The sequence below is a fragment of the Gambusia affinis genome, linkage group LG11, assembly GCF_019740435.1.
Source record: "Gambusia affinis linkage group LG11, SWU_Gaff_1.0, whole genome shotgun sequence".
Taxonomy (NCBI): domain Eukaryota; kingdom Metazoa; phylum Chordata; class Actinopteri; order Cyprinodontiformes; family Poeciliidae; genus Gambusia; species Gambusia affinis.
Window position 1 is genome coordinate 582897 of NC_057878.1, and position 18566 is coordinate 601462.

The 18566-nt window shown below is 39.9% G+C and overlaps 1 protein-coding gene across 4 annotated transcripts in view; it reads left to right on the plus strand.

The window, feature by feature from the left end:
- The window catches only part of LOC122840194 (SH3 domain-binding protein 4), a 58390-nt gene that overhangs the window by 19947 nt on the left and 19877 nt on the right, over window positions 1–18566 (plus strand). For 2 of the 4 annotated variants that reach the window (XM_044132429.1, XM_044132427.1), the window contains 2 exons: window positions 10690–10902; window positions 12795–15154. In XM_044132429.1, the coding sequence (XP_043988364.1) occupies window positions 10788–10902; window positions 12795–15154 (2475 nt within the window). In that variant the 5' untranslated portion in view covers window positions 10690–10787. Of the gene's footprint in view, window positions 1–1859; window positions 1899–10689; window positions 10903–12794; window positions 15155–15353; window positions 16688–18566 lie in introns of those variants that run through there. The other 2 variants (XM_044132430.1, XM_044132428.1) reach the window with 2 other exon arrangements.

Consider the following 18566-nt stretch of genomic DNA (forward strand, 5'->3'; position numbering starts at 1 on the left):
TGGTCAGGCTAAAGTCTGGATATCTACTCCTGGAGACCACCCAGAGTTTACATTTGACCTCTCCTTACCCTGTACATCCCCCATCACTTTCCTACAAGTGTGCCGAACATTTGGATGGAATTAACAGTGTAACAGTGATAAAGCAGCTTCCTGAGTTAACTTTCCAGATAGTGCCTTGCAAAAATATACAAACCTTTTGAACTTTTTCACATTTTCTCTTGTTATAGTCACACACATCTGTTTTTTTGACTGGGATCTCGTGATATAACAACAGAAAGTTTGTAGCAAATTGGATTATTTAAGGCCTTTTTCCAGCTATTGCTTTCTTATTGCCACTCTTTTCTAAAATTTAGGCTGTGCACAATTAATTTCTGCAGGACTGTATGGTTCTCAGAAGAATGCCAAATTGGGATATTATTGCTGAATACTGCTATGGCTTCATGGTTTCTAGTTATCAAATAGTTTTCACCAGTAAGCTCAGTCCATTTACCATTTTTCATCTGTCAAGCAAAATATATTTTGACATAGACACTAATGATACAGAGGCAGATGATTCCCTGGGAATCATCTGCCCAAGGATTCTACTACAACCTACAACCTGTTCTGTTCAACAAAAGACCTCTGGAAACCTCTGGAAACATTTTTATTATCTTCTTTAAAATGATAGCTGCACAAAGAAAAATGGTTGGTGCACAAACCAGCACAAATGTAGCTGAATTGATTGTCATCAATTTTGTCTGATTTGAGGAAGGTGGGGCGGGGGGTTGTGCTGGTTGACCTTTGGTAACCTCTGGAAACATATATTAATATCTTTAAAATAATAGTGGCTAGAGATGTGCAAAATGGCACAAAATTCATATCACAATATATATTGTGATGGATGGTGGTAACAATATATAGCAAGACATAATTTGTATAAAACTTAACAAATAAAATGTCATACATACTGAGTGGAATGTATATATTTGTATTTTTCTTAAATCTTGCTTAATACTTGTTTTTGTGGATGTTATTTCTACGTAATGTTTAACTGTTTTGTTTTATGTTGCTGCCCATCATTGACAGGTCTTCCTAAAAAAATCTGAATTTAAGGGAGCTGGTGACTACCTCGTTAAATCAAACTTAAATAAATAAATGAACATTTATCTCTACATAGAAACACAATAACTGTTATCAGCTGCATATATAATAATGTTGTCAGCTGCATTGCTTGGCATTGCTACTATTCAAGCACAACCTTTTTTTTTAAGGGGGTAAAACAAATTGCTTGTATCTCCTCTCTTCCACACACTTTGTAGATTACAGTTTTCTGCTCTCCCGCTGTCTTAAGAGACAGGGTCATTTAAAAACCCCACAAGTTTTTTTACTCTTTGTACTTTTAAGAATTTTTAAAATACGTTTATGGTGTGGTTTTGTACAGATCGTCACCCCTCCCCACAGCACTTCCCTGCTGTCCGACCGTGACATTTTACCCCTTGCTTTAAACTTTGCGCGTCCCAGCAGTGGTGACCAATCCTGAATGCGCTCTTTCCCATTGTCCCGAGGGTGGCAAATGTGACATCTGCCACTTCTGTATGGAAGTAAATATGTGCCATCAGGATTTGAATAAAAAATGCCTCTAAAATTTGAATGTTGTATATTAGTGCTTACTTTTTCAGTGTTAAATTCAGCATATAAAAAAATTCAACTTTTCAAAATTCAAATGCAACATTTTGAGTGTCCTCCAATTAAACTTGCTTAAAATTTGTTGTAAAAATGGCAAGGTTACTTCAAGTCACAGACATTAGCAATGGATGTCAGATTCCAACACCCAGCTAATCACGTGACACAACCGTCATATTGAAGAAATACCAGCATCACCGAGGCTGGCGACCATGGAGGCGACCGCAATTCCAACGGTGAGTTTAATGCTTTCATATTTCTGTAGCATATTTTATTTTGCACATGAAGTGTGATACACATCACGATTATGATTAGTTACTTATATACAATTATATGTTATGTAGGGTGACCAGACGTCCTCTTTTTCCCGGACATGTTCTACTTTTCAGACAAACATGCGCCCCCCCGTTGGCGCATGTTTGTCCGCCGATTCTACCCTCCGCCCCCTACCGCGGACAAGAAAAGAAGTGTCCTACTTTTCACAAACCCAAATCTGGTCACCCTATGTTAAGTCATATGTTAAGCACAATTTACATGATTATTATTATTCACCGATTTTAACTTGATTGCACATAATTACAAAAAGGTGACGCGAAAAATAATTAAATTCAAAGCATGATTTATTTTGAAGAGCGGAAGTCTTTTATTTTGAAGAATGCTTAACAGGATCTAGTTTTGTCTTTTGCCACTATGTTGGCTTTTGTTGATTTCGGTTGCTTGGTTATGAACAGCCGTTGCCGTTATTCAGCTAGCCGTTGCCGGGGGGGGGGGGGGGGGGGTGCAACGCGCATTTTTTTCAGACGGGGGGCCGGCTTGCTGCGGGCCGGTTCTAATATCATCCCAGGGGCCGTAGAAAATCTTCTCGCGGGCCGGATGTGGCCCGCGGGCCTTGACTCTGACATATGTGTTTTAGACCAAACATGAAGGGAAACTTGACCAATTCCTGTTAGCCACTGTACTAATCTAGCATAATACCGCCACTTCCTGGACATAAAATTATCACGTTTATGTATATATTATACATATATGTATACGTTATATTTTTATATATATCTTGTTAAACCGTATCAAGTTTTAACAAGATGACTATCACTTTTAAACAAGATACGTGTCACGTGATAGCGCTCGAATTTTTTTTCCCTGCGTCATAGCAATACGCTTCCGTACTAGTTTCAAAATTTAGCATTTATGAAATGTAAAGCAAAATGCTGATCATGTTACCACAAAGGTGAATTTTAGTGTTTTTATAGTAGACATGTTGACAAGAACTAAAATGTTCTAAATTTGTAATTTGATTTTTTTTTATACTCAAAAGGAATCTATAGGTACATTTGTACATTGTTGTAGGACTTTAAATTTCTTGCATTATAAGAATGAGGAAAATTTTAGTTTGTCTTATGTAATTTATTTTCTAATACTTCAAGCATATATGAACTCATCTAAGTACATTCGATAAAATTTTGCATAAAAAACTATTTCAGTTTCCTATTTACACCTGCTGTACAGACCGTACTGACTCAGAGAAATGAAATACCTACTGTGAACTCTAGTTCCTCTAGTTTTGAATTTGACAAAAATAGAGGAATTAGAGTAACACAACAATGTTTTCACTCTAATGAGTAATACTTAAGATTACATATATCAAACTTGTAATCTGACAAAATCAGAAAATTTAATGGATTCTACATTTTAATTTTAATAAAGCTGCTTCACAAACAAAGAATTGCTACAGCTTAAATGCTTTTAACAGGTCAATCATTCAAAGCAAGCTAGAGTCAGTTTGTGTAGAGGAAATGCATGCTAAAAAGTTATTACAAAAAGATTTGTAATTCCTGTGGAGACAAGGAATTCTTAGCCTTTCATTGCATGTGGCAGCTGTTGGGTAGTTTCCATGAACAATCTCCACAGACAGATGTGCCTGCAGATTTTCCCATCCGGTCCAGAATTTCATCATGTCTTTCAGTTCAGGTGGTGTGGCTTTGGAAGAGAACAAAGCCACCATCACATTTTCAAATCTAATTTAACAAACATCCGCAACATATGGATAACGTAGTATGTTTGTAAGACTAAAGTAACTGGAAATATTCAAGACAGTTTTACTTTTTATTAAAATCCACATCAGTTCTGGAGCCACATGTTGGGATAGAGGTAGACTACACAGAGAGAACACACAAACATGCATGTAATTCAACTGTTTGAATTTTGAGCTAAGATTAAAACTGAATTGTGAGGTACCACTGCAAGCAACTAAGAAAACAATTCTCCTCCAGGGATGCTTCATTGAAAAGTTATCCCAAAATCTACAATCAGACACTGGTAACATTACCATTTGCAATGAACTGTTTCAGATATCCTGAAATGTGGCATTTGGTTTGCTTTGAGCAGTCGTCATCTTCATCACTTCCGTCATCTGTTTCTGGCCAAGTGATACGCTGAAGTACCACCTAAGTTTAGTAGAAAAACTAATTGCGTTGTGTTTAACAGAAGTTTACAAAGAAAATGTGTTATATAAAAGGCATTTCATTAAAATAATAACAGATGCAACACCATAATTCCAGTTATTTAAATTTACCTATGGACACAGGGACGCTTCCGCCCTTGGAAAAAAAAAGCAGCAGTACAGCATCAGGTCGCCGAGTTACCAGTGACCACATTGGGGTTTCTTTCAAGAAAATTACGACGTTGCCAAGACTACCTGTCTCATTCTCACCTAAGACAACATACAAACAACCCAGAACGTCACCACCCATCAGTTCTCTTTAAAGATTCTAGACTTGGCCCAAGTGACATTTCTTTTTTAAATAAAATGGGGGAAATTGGGTGTGGGACAGCAGGGAGGGGATTATGGGGGTGCTAGGAGGTAGCAAGAAGTAATATGCCAGCACTACATGGTGTAACATTAACAACGGCCCTTCCTCCATCCATCCATCCATCTTCTTCTGCTTATCTGGGGTCGGGTTGGGGGGTAGCAGCTTTAGAAGGGAGGCCCAGACTTCCCTCTCCCCAGCCACTTCTTCCAGCTCCTCCGGAGGAATCCCAAAGTGTTCCCAGGCCAGCCTAGGACAGCTCACCAGGGAAGCATCCTGATCAGATGCCCGAGCCACCTCAACTGGCTCCTCTCATTGTGAAGGAGCAGTGTCTCTACTCTGAGTCTCTCCTGGATGACTGAGCTTCTCACCCTATCTCTAGGGGAGAGCCCGGACAACCTACGGAGAAAACCCATTTCGGCCGCTTGTATCGGCGATCTTGTTCTTTCGGTCAAGACCCAAAGCTCACAACCATAGGTGAAGGTGGAAACGTAGATCAACCGGTAAATCGAGAGCTTCACTTTTTGGCTCGGCTCTCTCTTCACTACGACGGACCGGTACAGCGCCTGCTTGATGGCAGACGCTGCACCAATCCGCCTGTCAATCTCCCCTCATTCGTGAACAAGATTTCAAGATACTTTAACTCCTCCACTTGGGGCAGGACACCCCCCCTGACCCGGAGAAGGCACTCTACCCTTTTCCGGCTCAACACCATGGCCTCGGCTTTGGAGACATCAATCCCCATCCCTGCCGCTTCACACTTGGCTGCAAACCGCTCCAGCGAGAGCTGCAGATCACGACCTGATGAAGCCAAAAGGACCACATCATCCGCAAAAAGCAGAGATTCCACGTCCCAAGAGCTAGCTTCTGCAACCAAGGATCAGACTGACAGGGCCCCCTCCCTCGGCCGCCACCCATCACACAATGCACCCGACCCCTTTGGCCCCTCTCACGGGTGGTGGGCCCATGGGCCCGAAGAGGGCCCATATTTCCTCTTCGGGCTGAGCCCATGGCCTATGGAGCCCGGCCACCAGGCGCTCGCCATCGTGCCCCCCCTCCAGACCTGGCTCCAGAGTGGGGCCCCAGTAACCTGCGTCCGGGCGAGGGAACACAAACTCCAATGTTGTTTTTCATCATCGGGGTCTTCGGGCTGCACTTTGTCTGGTCCCCCACCTAGGACCTGTCTTCCTACTAAGGGCATGAAGACCCAGACTGTCATGATGAGGTTGCCAGGACTCGCAGGCAAGCAACAACGACGGACGCCAAAAGCAGTTTAACAGATTTATTGAATAGTTGAGTGCAATGGGGAGAGAATGGAGAGGCGTTGATCTGCAGCAGAGGAGGAACTGAGGAAAGGTGAGCGGTTAAACAAAGAAGCAAATGAGGGGAATGATTGTGTAACCTGGTGATGGCTTACGGTCTGAGGGTTTGGATGAGCAGAGGTGGGAACATGGGTTACCAGAGTGGGTTTTTCAGGTGGAGGAGTTTCAGCACGGGGCTGAGGGTGGACAGGCAGCAGGTATCCAGGAGCAAGGCCTAGTGGAGCAGTGAGGATCAGGTAATTCAGGTAGTCTGAGCACCAGGGAGTCATCAGAGCTGGTTCTCTGAGGAGGGAATAGATGACAGAGGAATCAGAACAAGTAAACACAGTAACTGCAGCACAGAGAGCCGGCGTGTACCACTGTTGAAGCAAAATCATCTGGTGTCAGCTTCAGGAAAGCCGCTCCTATTTAAGGCCTTCTCTGATTGGTGTTGATGAGCACCAGCTGGATCCCGTCAGCCTGCCACCATTCAAATATAGAAAAACCACTCCTCTGCAGATCCCAACACAGACAGCACAGCTCCTAGGATCATTAAGGCACTCAAACCCCTCCACCACAATAAGGTGGCAGCCCAAGGAGTGTCCAACCTGTGTTTTAAATCAAGCTTTAAGATAATGTATCAAACTTTATGCGCAAAATAAAATATGCTACAGAAATATGAAAGCATTAAATTCACCGTTGGATTTGTGTTCGCCTCCATGGTCGCCAGCCTCGGTGGTGGTGACATCCATTGCTAATGTCTGTGACCTGAAGTAACTGCCATTTCTACTGCAAATTTTTAGACACTGAATTTGAGACAGCGAATTAGAGCAAGTTGAAATGGAGGACACTGAAAATATTGCATTTGAATTTCGAAAAGTTTAATTTTTTAAACAAATAAAAAAAAATGTATATTTAAAATTAGATCACTTTGAAATAAGAGTGTGAATTTTTTAAGTAATGAAAATTCTTAAAAGTACACAGTGCACAGAGCAAAATAAACTTGTGGGGTTTTTAAATGACCCTGTCTCTTAAGACAGCGGGAGAGCAGAAAACTGTAATCTACAAAGTGTGTGGAAGAGAGGAGATACAAGCAATTTGTTTTACCCCCTTAAAACGAAGGTTGTGCTTGAATAGTAGCAATGCCAAGCAATGCAGCTGACAACATGCTCCAAAAAGCATGCTCCAAATTCAAATTTCAGAGGCATTTTTTATTCAAATCCTGATGACACATATTTACTTCCATACTTCTGATAGTCGCGCTAAGACTGAGAGAGGTTATACCCAAACCAGGTCAAAATTATTTACTTTCTTTGAACCTACATTTTTAACAAACTCTTAGCCATGCTGCTTCGCTCTTGCTCTGTATTAATTACAGCTGGTTACGTCATCAACAAGCATTACTGCAGTTAGCTTTATAGCATGCCAAATTTCTACCGTTTCTACCATATGCCATATATATTGAACTTTCCTAATGGCACAAAAAAAACCCCAAAAACATTCTCCACAAATCAGCACAAATGTAGCACAAACATTTGACACCAATTTTGTTAGATATGGGTTTTATGGGGGGCTGGTTGACCTTGGAACTTTCCTTAATATCAATAACCAAAGCAAGACAAACGAAAAGCTTTGCTGCACAAACCAGCACAATCGTAGCACAAATGTTTGACACCAATTTTGTTAGATTGGAAGAAAGTGAGAGATTCTTATTACTGGTTGTTTTACAGACACCAGCAGAACACTTACTTTTTACCAATAAACAGATGGGTGTTCTTTTTTTGCTCTTGGACTGTTTCAAGCAGCACAAAATCAAAAAAATCAATCAATCAAATTTTATTTCTATAGCACTTTTCAGCAGCAAAGCATTTCAAAGTGCTTTACATCATAACAAACACAAAAACATAATTGCAATATAGAATCTACAATCAAAACACAACATTAAGTCAGATTCCGTCATTAAATATGTAATTGATTATGTTTTGAAATACAATACAATCAGTGTTTCAGCTGTTTTACAGTTTTCTGGATTTTGTTGCAAATTTATGTTGCATAGATGCTGAATGCTGCTTCTCCTTGTTTGGTTCTGGTTCTGGAGATGCAGAGCAGACCAGAACCGGAGAACTTGAGAGGTCTAGAAGGTTGATACAACAGCAGCAGATCTTTAATGTATTGTGGTGCTAAACCATTCAGTGATTTATAAACTAACAACAGTATTTTAAAGTCTATTCTTTGAGCTACAGGGAGCCAGTGGAGGGACTTTAAAACTGGTGTTATGTGCTCTATCTTCCTGGTTTTAGTCAGAACTTGAGCAGCAGCATTCTGGATCAGCTGCAGCTGTTTGATTGATTTGTTGGACAGACCTGTGAAGACGCTGTTGCAATAATCAATACGACTGAAGATAAAGGCATGGATGAGTTTCTCTAGATCTGGCTGAGACATTAGTCCTTTAATCCTGGAAATGTTCTTCAGGTGATAGAAGGCCGACTTTGTAACTGTCTTTATGTGGTTCTGGAGTTTCAGGTCAGAGTCCATCACTACTCCCAAGTGTCGGGCTGATCGCTGGTTTTTAGTTGTAATAACTGAAACTGTGCACTGACTCTAGATCTAAGACTCTAGATCGTTCCTCTTTAGGTCCAAAAATAATAACTTCAGTTTTGTTTTTGTTCAGCTGGAGAACATTTTGGCACATCGACACATTTATCTGTTCAAAGCATCTGTTAGGTGATTGGATGGGTTCTGAGTCTCCTGGTGACATCATAATGTAGAGCTGTGTGTCATCTGCTAATATTATTTCCTGTTATAACTTGAGCCAGTGGGAGCATATAAATATTGAATAAGAGGGGTCCTAGGATTGAACCTTGGGGTACCCCACATGTGACCTTTGACCTCTTTGATGAGAAGTTTCCAACTGAAACAAAGAAATCCCTGTTCTTTATGTAAGATTCAAACCAGTTAAGCACTGGACCGGAGAGTCCGACTCAACTCTCCAGTCCATTCAGTAAAATGTTGTGGTCGACACTGAGATCCAACAGAACCAGCACTGTGGTTCTCCCACAGTCCGTATTTATATTGATGTCATTGAACACTTTGACTAGGCCAGTCTCTGTGCTGTGGTGAGATTGGAAACCAGACTGGAAGGAGTCAAAGCAGTTGGTTATCGTTAGGAAGCTATTTAACTGTTTAAACAGCTTTTTCAATAACTTTACTGATGAATGGGAGGTCAGAGGTCAGAGATCGGCCTGTAATTCTGCAGTAGTGATTTGTCTAGATTGTTCTTTTTTATCAGTGGTTTGATTACTGCTGTTTTCAAAGCCTGGGGGAAAACGCCTGATGAGAGCGATGAATTTACTATTTGGATCAGATCAGTAGCAACAACAGGCAGAACTTTCTTAAAGAAATGTGAGGGTAGAACATCCAGACAGCAGGAACTGGAGCTGAGTTGACTTATAATTTCCTCTAGGATTTTATAATTAAGTGGTTAAAATTGGGTCATTTTTCCTGTGTTTGTTTTGTTTGGGCACAGGGTTGGTTCTGACTTTATAGTGGATGTGCAGATTAATCCTCTGATATTTTTAAATTTTCTCTGAAAAGAAACTGGAAAACTGCTTGCAGGCAGCAATAGACTGAAATTCAGGTGGTAACGTGATAGGAGGGTTTGTGAGCCTGTCAACTGTTGCTAATAAAGTTGGAGCATTGTTAATGTTTTTGTTTATGACATCTGCAAAGAAAGCCTGTCTTGCATGTTTGAGTGTTAAATGATAGTAACGTAGTTTTTCTTTATAGATGTCATAATGAACGTGAAGTTGAGTTTTACGCCATTTTCGTTCTGCCCTACGGCAGAGTTGTCTTGCAGATCTAACTGTTTGTGCATTTCTCCATGGAAATTTCTTCTTACCAGACACAACCTTCATTTTAATTGGGGCAATGGAATTAATAACTGAAACTTTAGACTTTCAGTGACATCCATCTAAATACAGACTGTGGAAAAACCACAGTGCTGGTTCTGTTGGACCTCAATGCAGCTTTTGATACTGTTGATGATGGCATATTACTGAATGGACTGGAGAATTGTGTATGGTTCTCCGGTCCAATCCCCAACTGGTGCAAATCTTATATAAAGAACAGGGATTTCTTTGTTTCAATAAATAACTTATCATCGAAGTGAACAGAAGTCACATGTAGTGTACCCCACGGTTTAATCCTTGGAAAATTAGGGCAAAAATATTGCTTGTGTGTTGTTGTTTTTTTTGTCATGTCTGTCTCTCTTTCTACCAAAGAGATTGGATGACAAAAAGCTTAGTTACTCATTTTCAGATAATGGGTAGAGAGCTAAATACCAACAAAAATTAAAGGGAACTTACAACGCATGAATTCCTATTTTGTAAGTTGAAACACGTTAAAAAGGGGAAGTAAATACTGAACTCCTGTTTGCTTTACTCTCATCACTTCTTCTGCATGGGGCATGTGTTTTATTCACAGCGGAGGAAATATCTCTCAACAGTAATGTGACTCCATGAGCACATAGTTCTCTTTTTCTTCAGTGGAATAAAGTGATTTTTGGTAGTTGGTGTCACAAGATATACGAAAGAAAGAGCTGGAGATCCTCTAGAGCCTTGCAGGATCCACGGGAATTAACAGGAGTTATGATTATGTTTATACCAACACCATTTCAAGGATTACATATTAAGTAATTCCTAATATGTTCAAAACTGGCATAAATTTTTAAATCTGTTTACTTGTTTATATCCCAGTTCTGTACACATGCTCCCTACTGAACACGACGCACAGAATTAGCTGACAATTTTCAAAGTGGGTTAAAATGCTCTGCAAAATAATTCAAACATCAGTACTTACTTTCAAACTAAACACTCACTGATAATGTAAATTGCTATTATTTTGAACTCTGTGTTTTTCAGAGAGCCTGGACAGCTGCTGACATCCATTATTACCTGGAGATAAAAAGTACCCCAGAGTTGTCGAAGTCACTGCATTGTGCTCGGTGAAGGGCCTCATCATGGCCGCTCATCGGATCAGAGCCAGCAATACTTCTCTTCCTCGCTGCAAATCGGAGGGGACACTCGTTGATCTCAGTGAGGGAGTGTCAGAGGCTAGTCTGACAGATGTCAAAGGTCAGCCTTCCACATCATAAGACTGTGTTTTCATTGTTGAACTTCTTTTAATTGAACTACAGATTGGAACAATTTGTGTATTTTAGAACAAATTATGTTGTTAAAAACATTAAATATGCGAATATGTTCTAAAAATCCATTTAAGTAAGAATTAATTCTACATTGATAATAAACACTAAGGACATTGATCTTGCAACTGTTCAAATATAGTTTAGGTGTACATTGCCTAGTAAAGACATTCATACTAACTAAAATGTAGGTTGGTGTAGTGTTGGACACAATCACAGAGAGGTGGAGGCAGAAGCTTAGTTTGATGATATAATGAAAAAAGACTTTAAAAAATACTGAAAACTACAAAAATGCACAAACCAGAGTGAAGACAAAAAATAAATCCAAAACAGTTCCAGCCAGGAGACACAAGTCTAACACAAGAAAGCACAAGGGGCTAACACGAGCAGATGTGAAGATCTGAGAAGTAGTGGAAGAGAATGAGAGGATTAAGTACCAGGAGGTTGAGAGCTGGACAAAGACCAGGGCTTCAGGAACACAAAAATGAGACCGATCTAACAGAAATAAGTATCATCATGTAATGAAATTAGAAAGAACAAGGTTGAAACAAAAATGACATAACCGATGAACTAAGAAAAGCAGAAATCCCAACCCAAAACCCAATATAAAACTGTTTACATTTTGTAAATTCACAACAAAAAACTTCAAAGGGATTTTATCTCATACATAACTAAGAGGAGCATGTTTTGTACAAATAAAAATCTAAAAGTATTTTTAAAGTAAAAGTAAGCAAATATGTTCAGTCCTCTTTACTTTGATTACGCTGTGCACAATTCAGTGCAACCAACTGCCTTCAGAAATTACTTAATTTGTAAATCTAGACCAACCATGTGAAATCTAATCTCAGTATGCATACAACTGTTCGGTTTCCAGTCTCAGAGGTTTGCTAGAGAACACGAGTGACCAAACAGCATCATGAAGACCAAGAAACACAGCTTTGGTTTGAAATGTGAAGAGATAGTAAAAGCAGAGTAAGGTTATTAAACAATATCCAAGCTTATTCTGTTTACTCAGTCCAAGGCATGGTGTACCTAAAAACCTATCAAGACAAGATGATCTATTTTCGTCAAATAAAGCTTTTTATTCTCATTTTTTTGCATCTATACTAAGTGACCGGAAACGGGGCATTAATCACTCAGGAGGCCAATAGCAGCTCAAAACTCAACAACTCAGTTTGGAGAATCTGTCAATATAACTGTTAGCATCCACTCTAGTAGGCATGGTATTTAAATGACTTAGTTGTTCCTGTCACCTTTTTTGGGACATGTTGCAGACATCAAATTCCAAATGAGTGAATATTTAGCAAAAAAGTAAACAAATAAATAAATAAAAAACAGCAAAAAATATATCCATTTGACGAATACATATCTTGTCTCTGTAGTGAACTTAACTGAATATAGATTTCAATTAAGGTTGTAAATCCAAATGAGAATCCTTGATAAGAATAGATGTTTACGGGTGCTCTCTGTGTAATTAGATAAGCATGAGTAAGAATGCCCAAACATTTCACTTTCAATGTTCAAAACTGGTAGAGATGTACTCCAAATAACTTGCAGCTGTAACTGCAGTACAAGTTGGGTCTACAAAGTACTTACTCTTGGGAGCTGAACATAAAAAGCATGTTGCGCTCAAAGAACATTGGTCTTGCACTAAATGCACTGAAGTTTGTGGTTGCAATGTGAAAAAGAAATCTGAAAGTTCAAGGGGTATGAATACTTTTTAAACCCTTTGTATGTGAAACAACTTACTGTTTTATTCACTGATTGTATACATCACAACAGCACGGGAAGAGAAAACCAATCTTTTTTTGCTGTCTTTTTTAGTGCCTTCTCCTAGTGCCTTACGACTGGATACTACTGCTTCTTTTGGCACTGCCAGGGAAGTTGTTGCCATAAAGGACTACTGCCCATCCAGCTTCACCACTCTCAAGTTCTCTAAGGGCGACCTCCTCTATGTTCTTGACTCATCTGGGGGAGAGTGGTGGTATGCTCACAACAATACAGAGATGGGTTACATCCCCGCAGCCTATGTGGAACCCATCAACTTCAGAGATTCGTCCTTCAGCGACAGCGGAATGATAGACACAATATCAGACTGTAACGAGGAGGGAGCTAAAGAAATGGACCTGTTAGGAGAGTGGACAGGAAAAATTCTAAAACCGACCACTTTTCAAAATGGAAATCCTTTTGCAACAACCCATACCTCTACAAATCCTTTTCTAAACAGGGGTTCTCAGAGTTCCTTTGATCAGACAATAAAAGAGAAATCAGTTGACCTTCTTCTGTTTGATACAGTCTCTTCTTCTGGCCCTAATTCTACCAGAAACACTGGAGACAATGGTTTTTCCAGCTACGTCTTTAGTTTGAACACTCTTAGTCCCACTGTAGTTGTGGGGCAAACATTTCAAAGAGACAACCCGTTTCTTAGAAGCAAGCGTTCCTACAGCCTGTCTGAACTGTCCAGCCTTCAGGCTCAGGCAGAAATACCACAAGCCTCCAACAGTTTCTTCAGAGGTCTCACAGCGCCTGCACCTGAGCAGTTCCAGACCAGGGAGGACTTCCGTGCAGCATGGCTCACCCATCGCAAGTTGGCCAGGTCCTGCCATGACCTGGATTCACTGGGTCAGAGCCCAGGCTGGGGTCAAACACAGCCAGTAGAAACCAACATTGTCTGTCGCCTGGACAGCTCAGGAGGAGCAGTGCAGCTTCCAGACACCAGCATTAGCATCCTTGTACCTGAGGGCCATGTGGCAGCAGGGGACACACAACAAATGTCAATCAAAGCTCTGCTCGACTCACCACTTGAACTAAACAGTGATCGCTGTACCACTGTCAGCCCTGTGGTAGAGATCAAACTCAGCAACATGGAGACCAAAACCACCATCACCCTGGAGATGAAAGTGTCTGTTGTTGTAAAAATGGAAAACAGACAGACGACAGCAGTCTTATGTATGAGGAGTGATTGTAAAGAGGGGCCATATACCCCCATCCCTCAGGCCTACATCTATGGGGACACGGTTCAGGTGAGCCTGGATAACCTTGAGCCATGCATGTATGTATGTGTGGTTACCCAGGCCCTGTCTGTACTACCTGAAACCACAGTCTGGGAGTATGTTGTTAAAAAGATTACCTTAGGAGTTTATGGTCCAAAACATATCCACCCATCCTTCAAAACTGTGGTGGCCATGTTTGGCCATGAATGTGCTCCAAAGACCCTGTTGGTGAGCGAGGTGGGTAAACAGGCACACTCTGCACCACCAGTTGCCCTGCAGCTTTGGGGCAAACATCAATTTGTCTTGTCGAAACCTCAAGACCTCCATGTTGAGGTTTACTCCAACATGGCTAACTATGAGGTAAAAGCCAGTGAGCAGGCCAGAGTGGTCAGGGGCTTCCAGGTTAGATTAGGCAAAGTCAGCAGGCTGATCTACATGATTTCCACTCGGAATGCTGAAGATGTTTCAGATTTCACTCTAAGAATCCAAGTCAAAGATGACCAAGATTGTATCCTTGCTCAGTTTTGTGTCCAAACACCAACACCGCCACTTAAAGCAGGGCCAAAGACATCAGTGCAGCGGCGATTCCTGAAGAAGAAGGAGTTAGGGAAAATAGTTTTGTCTCCTCTTGCTGTTGCAGCCAAATACCCTGTTTTCCAGGACAGGAAAATAACTAACCTAAAGTTTGGTAAATTAATCAAAACTGTAATCAGGCAAATGAAAAACCAGTACTTGCTTGAATACAAAAAAGGAGACTTTGTAGCCCTTCTGAGTGAGGAGATGATCAAGCTGAAGGGCCAGTTGTGGACAAAAGAGTGGTACATTGGGTATTATCAGGGCAAAATAGGGCTTGTTCATGCTAAGAATGTTCTGATAGTTGGCAAGATAAAGCCCACTAATATCAGCGGGCCTGAACTTACAACCTCATTATTACTGGAGCAAATTCTGAAGCCCTGCAAGTTCCTCACATACATCTATGCCTCAGTAAGAACTATACTGATGGAGAACATTGGCAACTGGCGAGTTTTTGCAGATGCTCTTGGATACATCAACCTGCCCCTGACGCATTTCTGCCGTACAGAGCTAGACAGTGAGCCAGAGAGGGTGGCGTCGGTCCTGGAGAGGCTAAAGGAAGATTGCAACAATGCAGAAAGCAAAGAGAGGAAGTCCTTCCAGAAAGAACTCCTGACTGTAAGTTACAGCTTTGGCATGTTCCTCTGATGCAGTTGTTTAGTACAAAAATAAAGAACACTAATTGCTTGCTCTTGTTTTAAGCATTAGGTCTCAATTGGATACCCTTTATTCCTTCGTGGGTCCAATTAAACAGCCATATGTTTGGGAGATTTTGCTCAAACAACATCCTTTCCTCAGGTTTCTAATCTCTTTGCAGCTGCTCAAGGCCTCAAGTTCAGACAGTGATCCAGTTCTACTAATTCTGCTGGGAGTGTGTTGGCACCAAGGTGTAATAGGGGCCCGAGGAGCTGTGGAAAACAACAGAGTGCTTTGTTCTCCCTACCAATGTCTGTTGCTGGAGTTTCACAGTGTGCAGTTTGCATATAATATGCTGATCTGATAAATCCAGTTGATCTTATATAGACATATACAGTAAATCAACCTGGGGGGCGGGGGTTAACAAGTCCCAGGTTGATTTGAAAGGCTGAAAGGCTATTTCTTTCAGCCTCTCATAAGGCTGAAAGAAATAGCTTTATGTCCTGATACTTTTAAATATTAAAGAGATAGTAAGAGCTGGTATCTGCAGGCTTTCATACGTCTTGTAGGTTGGTCCTGTGTTTGCGACGCTTCCAAATATTGAGCTAATATTAACAGCTGCCTTGTTTGGCTCTGCACTTCTCTATTCGCAGTGGAGGATAGTTCTTTACAATGCAGGCCATTTCCCGTCTGCGGTGCTTTCATAACATCGCACTGGTGCTCTACATACATCTCTGATGAAAAATTTTAAACTTCAACACAGTCCACATCTTCAGGAAGCAATTATTTCTCAATAGCCGAGAGGACAAAGACTAGTGCAAAAGCATTCCTCACTTGCAGTTTTCTCCTGTTTTTGCTTTTTTGTCAAACCCAACAAATTTGATCATCAAAGACAGCCTGAGTAAACACGCATTTCAATTTTACAATTACAGACCAATAATTGTATTTATTAAATTTTAAAACCCATCTATATGTGGAAAAGTAGTAAACCCCTAGAGCCAATAATTGTTTTTCCCACTCTTAGCTGCTAAGCAGCAACAACTGACATCAAGCATCTGGGATTAGTGCAAAGAAGTTCTTGACATCACTGTGGATGAATCTTGGTCCACCCTTTTCTACAGAATAGTTTTAATCAAATCACATTAGAAAGAGTTTGAATATGAATTGCCTGTTTTAAGGTAGCTCAAATCAAGTTAACTCAAATCTCAGTCAGATTTGAGTTGACAAGCAGTTGTCAAGAACTTGACGAGACCACTCCAAAATGTTCATTTTGTTTTTTTCTTAGCCATTCAGGGGTCGACCTTGTGCTTTGGAACCTCCTTCCTGATCCTGGGCTAAAACCCCTAACCCCACCCCATTATTTGCACCAAAATTCATGGTGCAAATAATGACCAGTGGTTCATGTCCTGGCACAGCAAAGCAACCACAAATCAGCACTGTAATGCCACCATGTTTGAATCTGTTCATCTATGCTTCTGTAATGCTCTTAGTTTTCACCTGTCATCCCTTACAAAAAAATCCCATGAAAATCACATGTGAATGTCACATGTGATCACATGTGGTTCACACAAATTTTTACATGTGAATGATGTGAATCACATGTGAAAGCACATGAATACGTGTAATTTTGGAACGTTTCGTGGTAAAATCACGTGATTCACATGTGATCACATGTGATTTTCATGGGATTTTTTGTAAGGGATGGCATGCAGTTTCAAAATTGTTCCCTTTTTTCTTTTCAACCAACAGAATATTTTGTTTTACTTTATTCCTTTTCTTTGAATCATCTAAATAATCATTTAATGAAAATAAAATGCATTTATAAAGAGAAAAATAGTTTCAATGGCATATGACTACTGTTTGCTGAAAACTTGGCATGTTTTGTTTATTTTATTTAGTGTATTCCAATCTAAAACTTTAAAACCATCAGGAGAGCGTTTGTCACAATTTTACAATGTTTCACAGTCAGTGTATAAGAGAGAGTCTCTGACAGAAGTTAGATTTGTACTACAGTTGAAGTTACACAGAACAGGAACACTGTAATTTACCCAAAGTTGTAAACACTAGTTATACCCATTTATGGACAGAGAAGCTGTGGTACGGAAGAGAACATAATAAAAAATAGTTGAAGAAAATATACTGTCTATGAAAGGCTTTTTTCTGACATGCAGCAATCCATCCATTTTAAAATCACAAAATCTTTTTGTTTCTTCTGAAAACTTATCTGTTTTCTGGAAAAGATACAATAAGAAGAAAATTAAAGTGAGCTTCAGTGTGTGGGCTGCAGTATAAATAGGTGCAGATTTAAGTACTGTTGCATGGAATTATCTTCTACCTGAAAATGAATGAGAATCTCTAACAGTGAGAATAGACTCTCATAGTTTGCCCGTTAGTGTTTTATCACTGATGGTATATTTGTAGAGAAAAGAGAAACAGATCAAAAGCAGCATGACTGCACTAAGGAGCCGCTTTTGTGTTGCAGTGTCTGAACCGCTATGTCTGTTGGGAAAAATGGAGCATCAGTGCTGTGTGCAAACAGAGCTTAACATTTGATCAGTTAGATAAACAACCCAGTCAAAACGGGTGTAAAATTTGATAAAGTTAAACATGCTAATTTACTTTAATGACATTTACAGCAGGTAAAATAAATATTGAATACATAAAACATTTTTATAGTAAAAATATTTCTAAAGATACTATTAACATGAAATTTCCACCAGGTGTAACAACCCAACTAATCGATACAAAGAAAGAAACCAAAACAATGTTAGAAATTAATGTATGTGACAATGTCAAATAACAAGAGAAACTATTGAACATGCTTATTGGTATTTATTTAATACTTTTTACAAAACTATCAGTTGGTATTGACAATTCAAGATTCCTTCCGTATGGAGGAAAAGACAAGAGTGATTTTGAACCATTCTTCACACAAGCAGTTGTTAAAGTTCTACACATTTTGTATTCAGAGATGATATTCCAGCCAAAGTACACTGAACTTAGTAGCCATACAGAAGAAAAAAAAGTGTAACCTGTAGCCTCATATTTAATACAATTGTATGCATGAACTATGTGTGGTAGGCTATTCACCCTGGAGCCAGTACCCTCAATTGAGTACTGGCACCAGATCTCGGGGAATCTGAGCCAGCAGGTGGTGCTCATGCCACCCTGGGCGGTTGCCCATATCAGAAATCACCACTGCTTTCAGTCTTTTTTAGATTTTATACTCCAGTCAACAATTAATCCATTAGAAAATGACACTCTAGAAGGTGTTTTTGACTGTAGTTCAGTCAAAGGTGTTTTTGACTGTGAAGTTATTTACATTAATTTCTCTTAATTCATTTGGTTTTTTGATGACAACTTGTTTTTTTGAGTTAACTAAATTAAATTAACT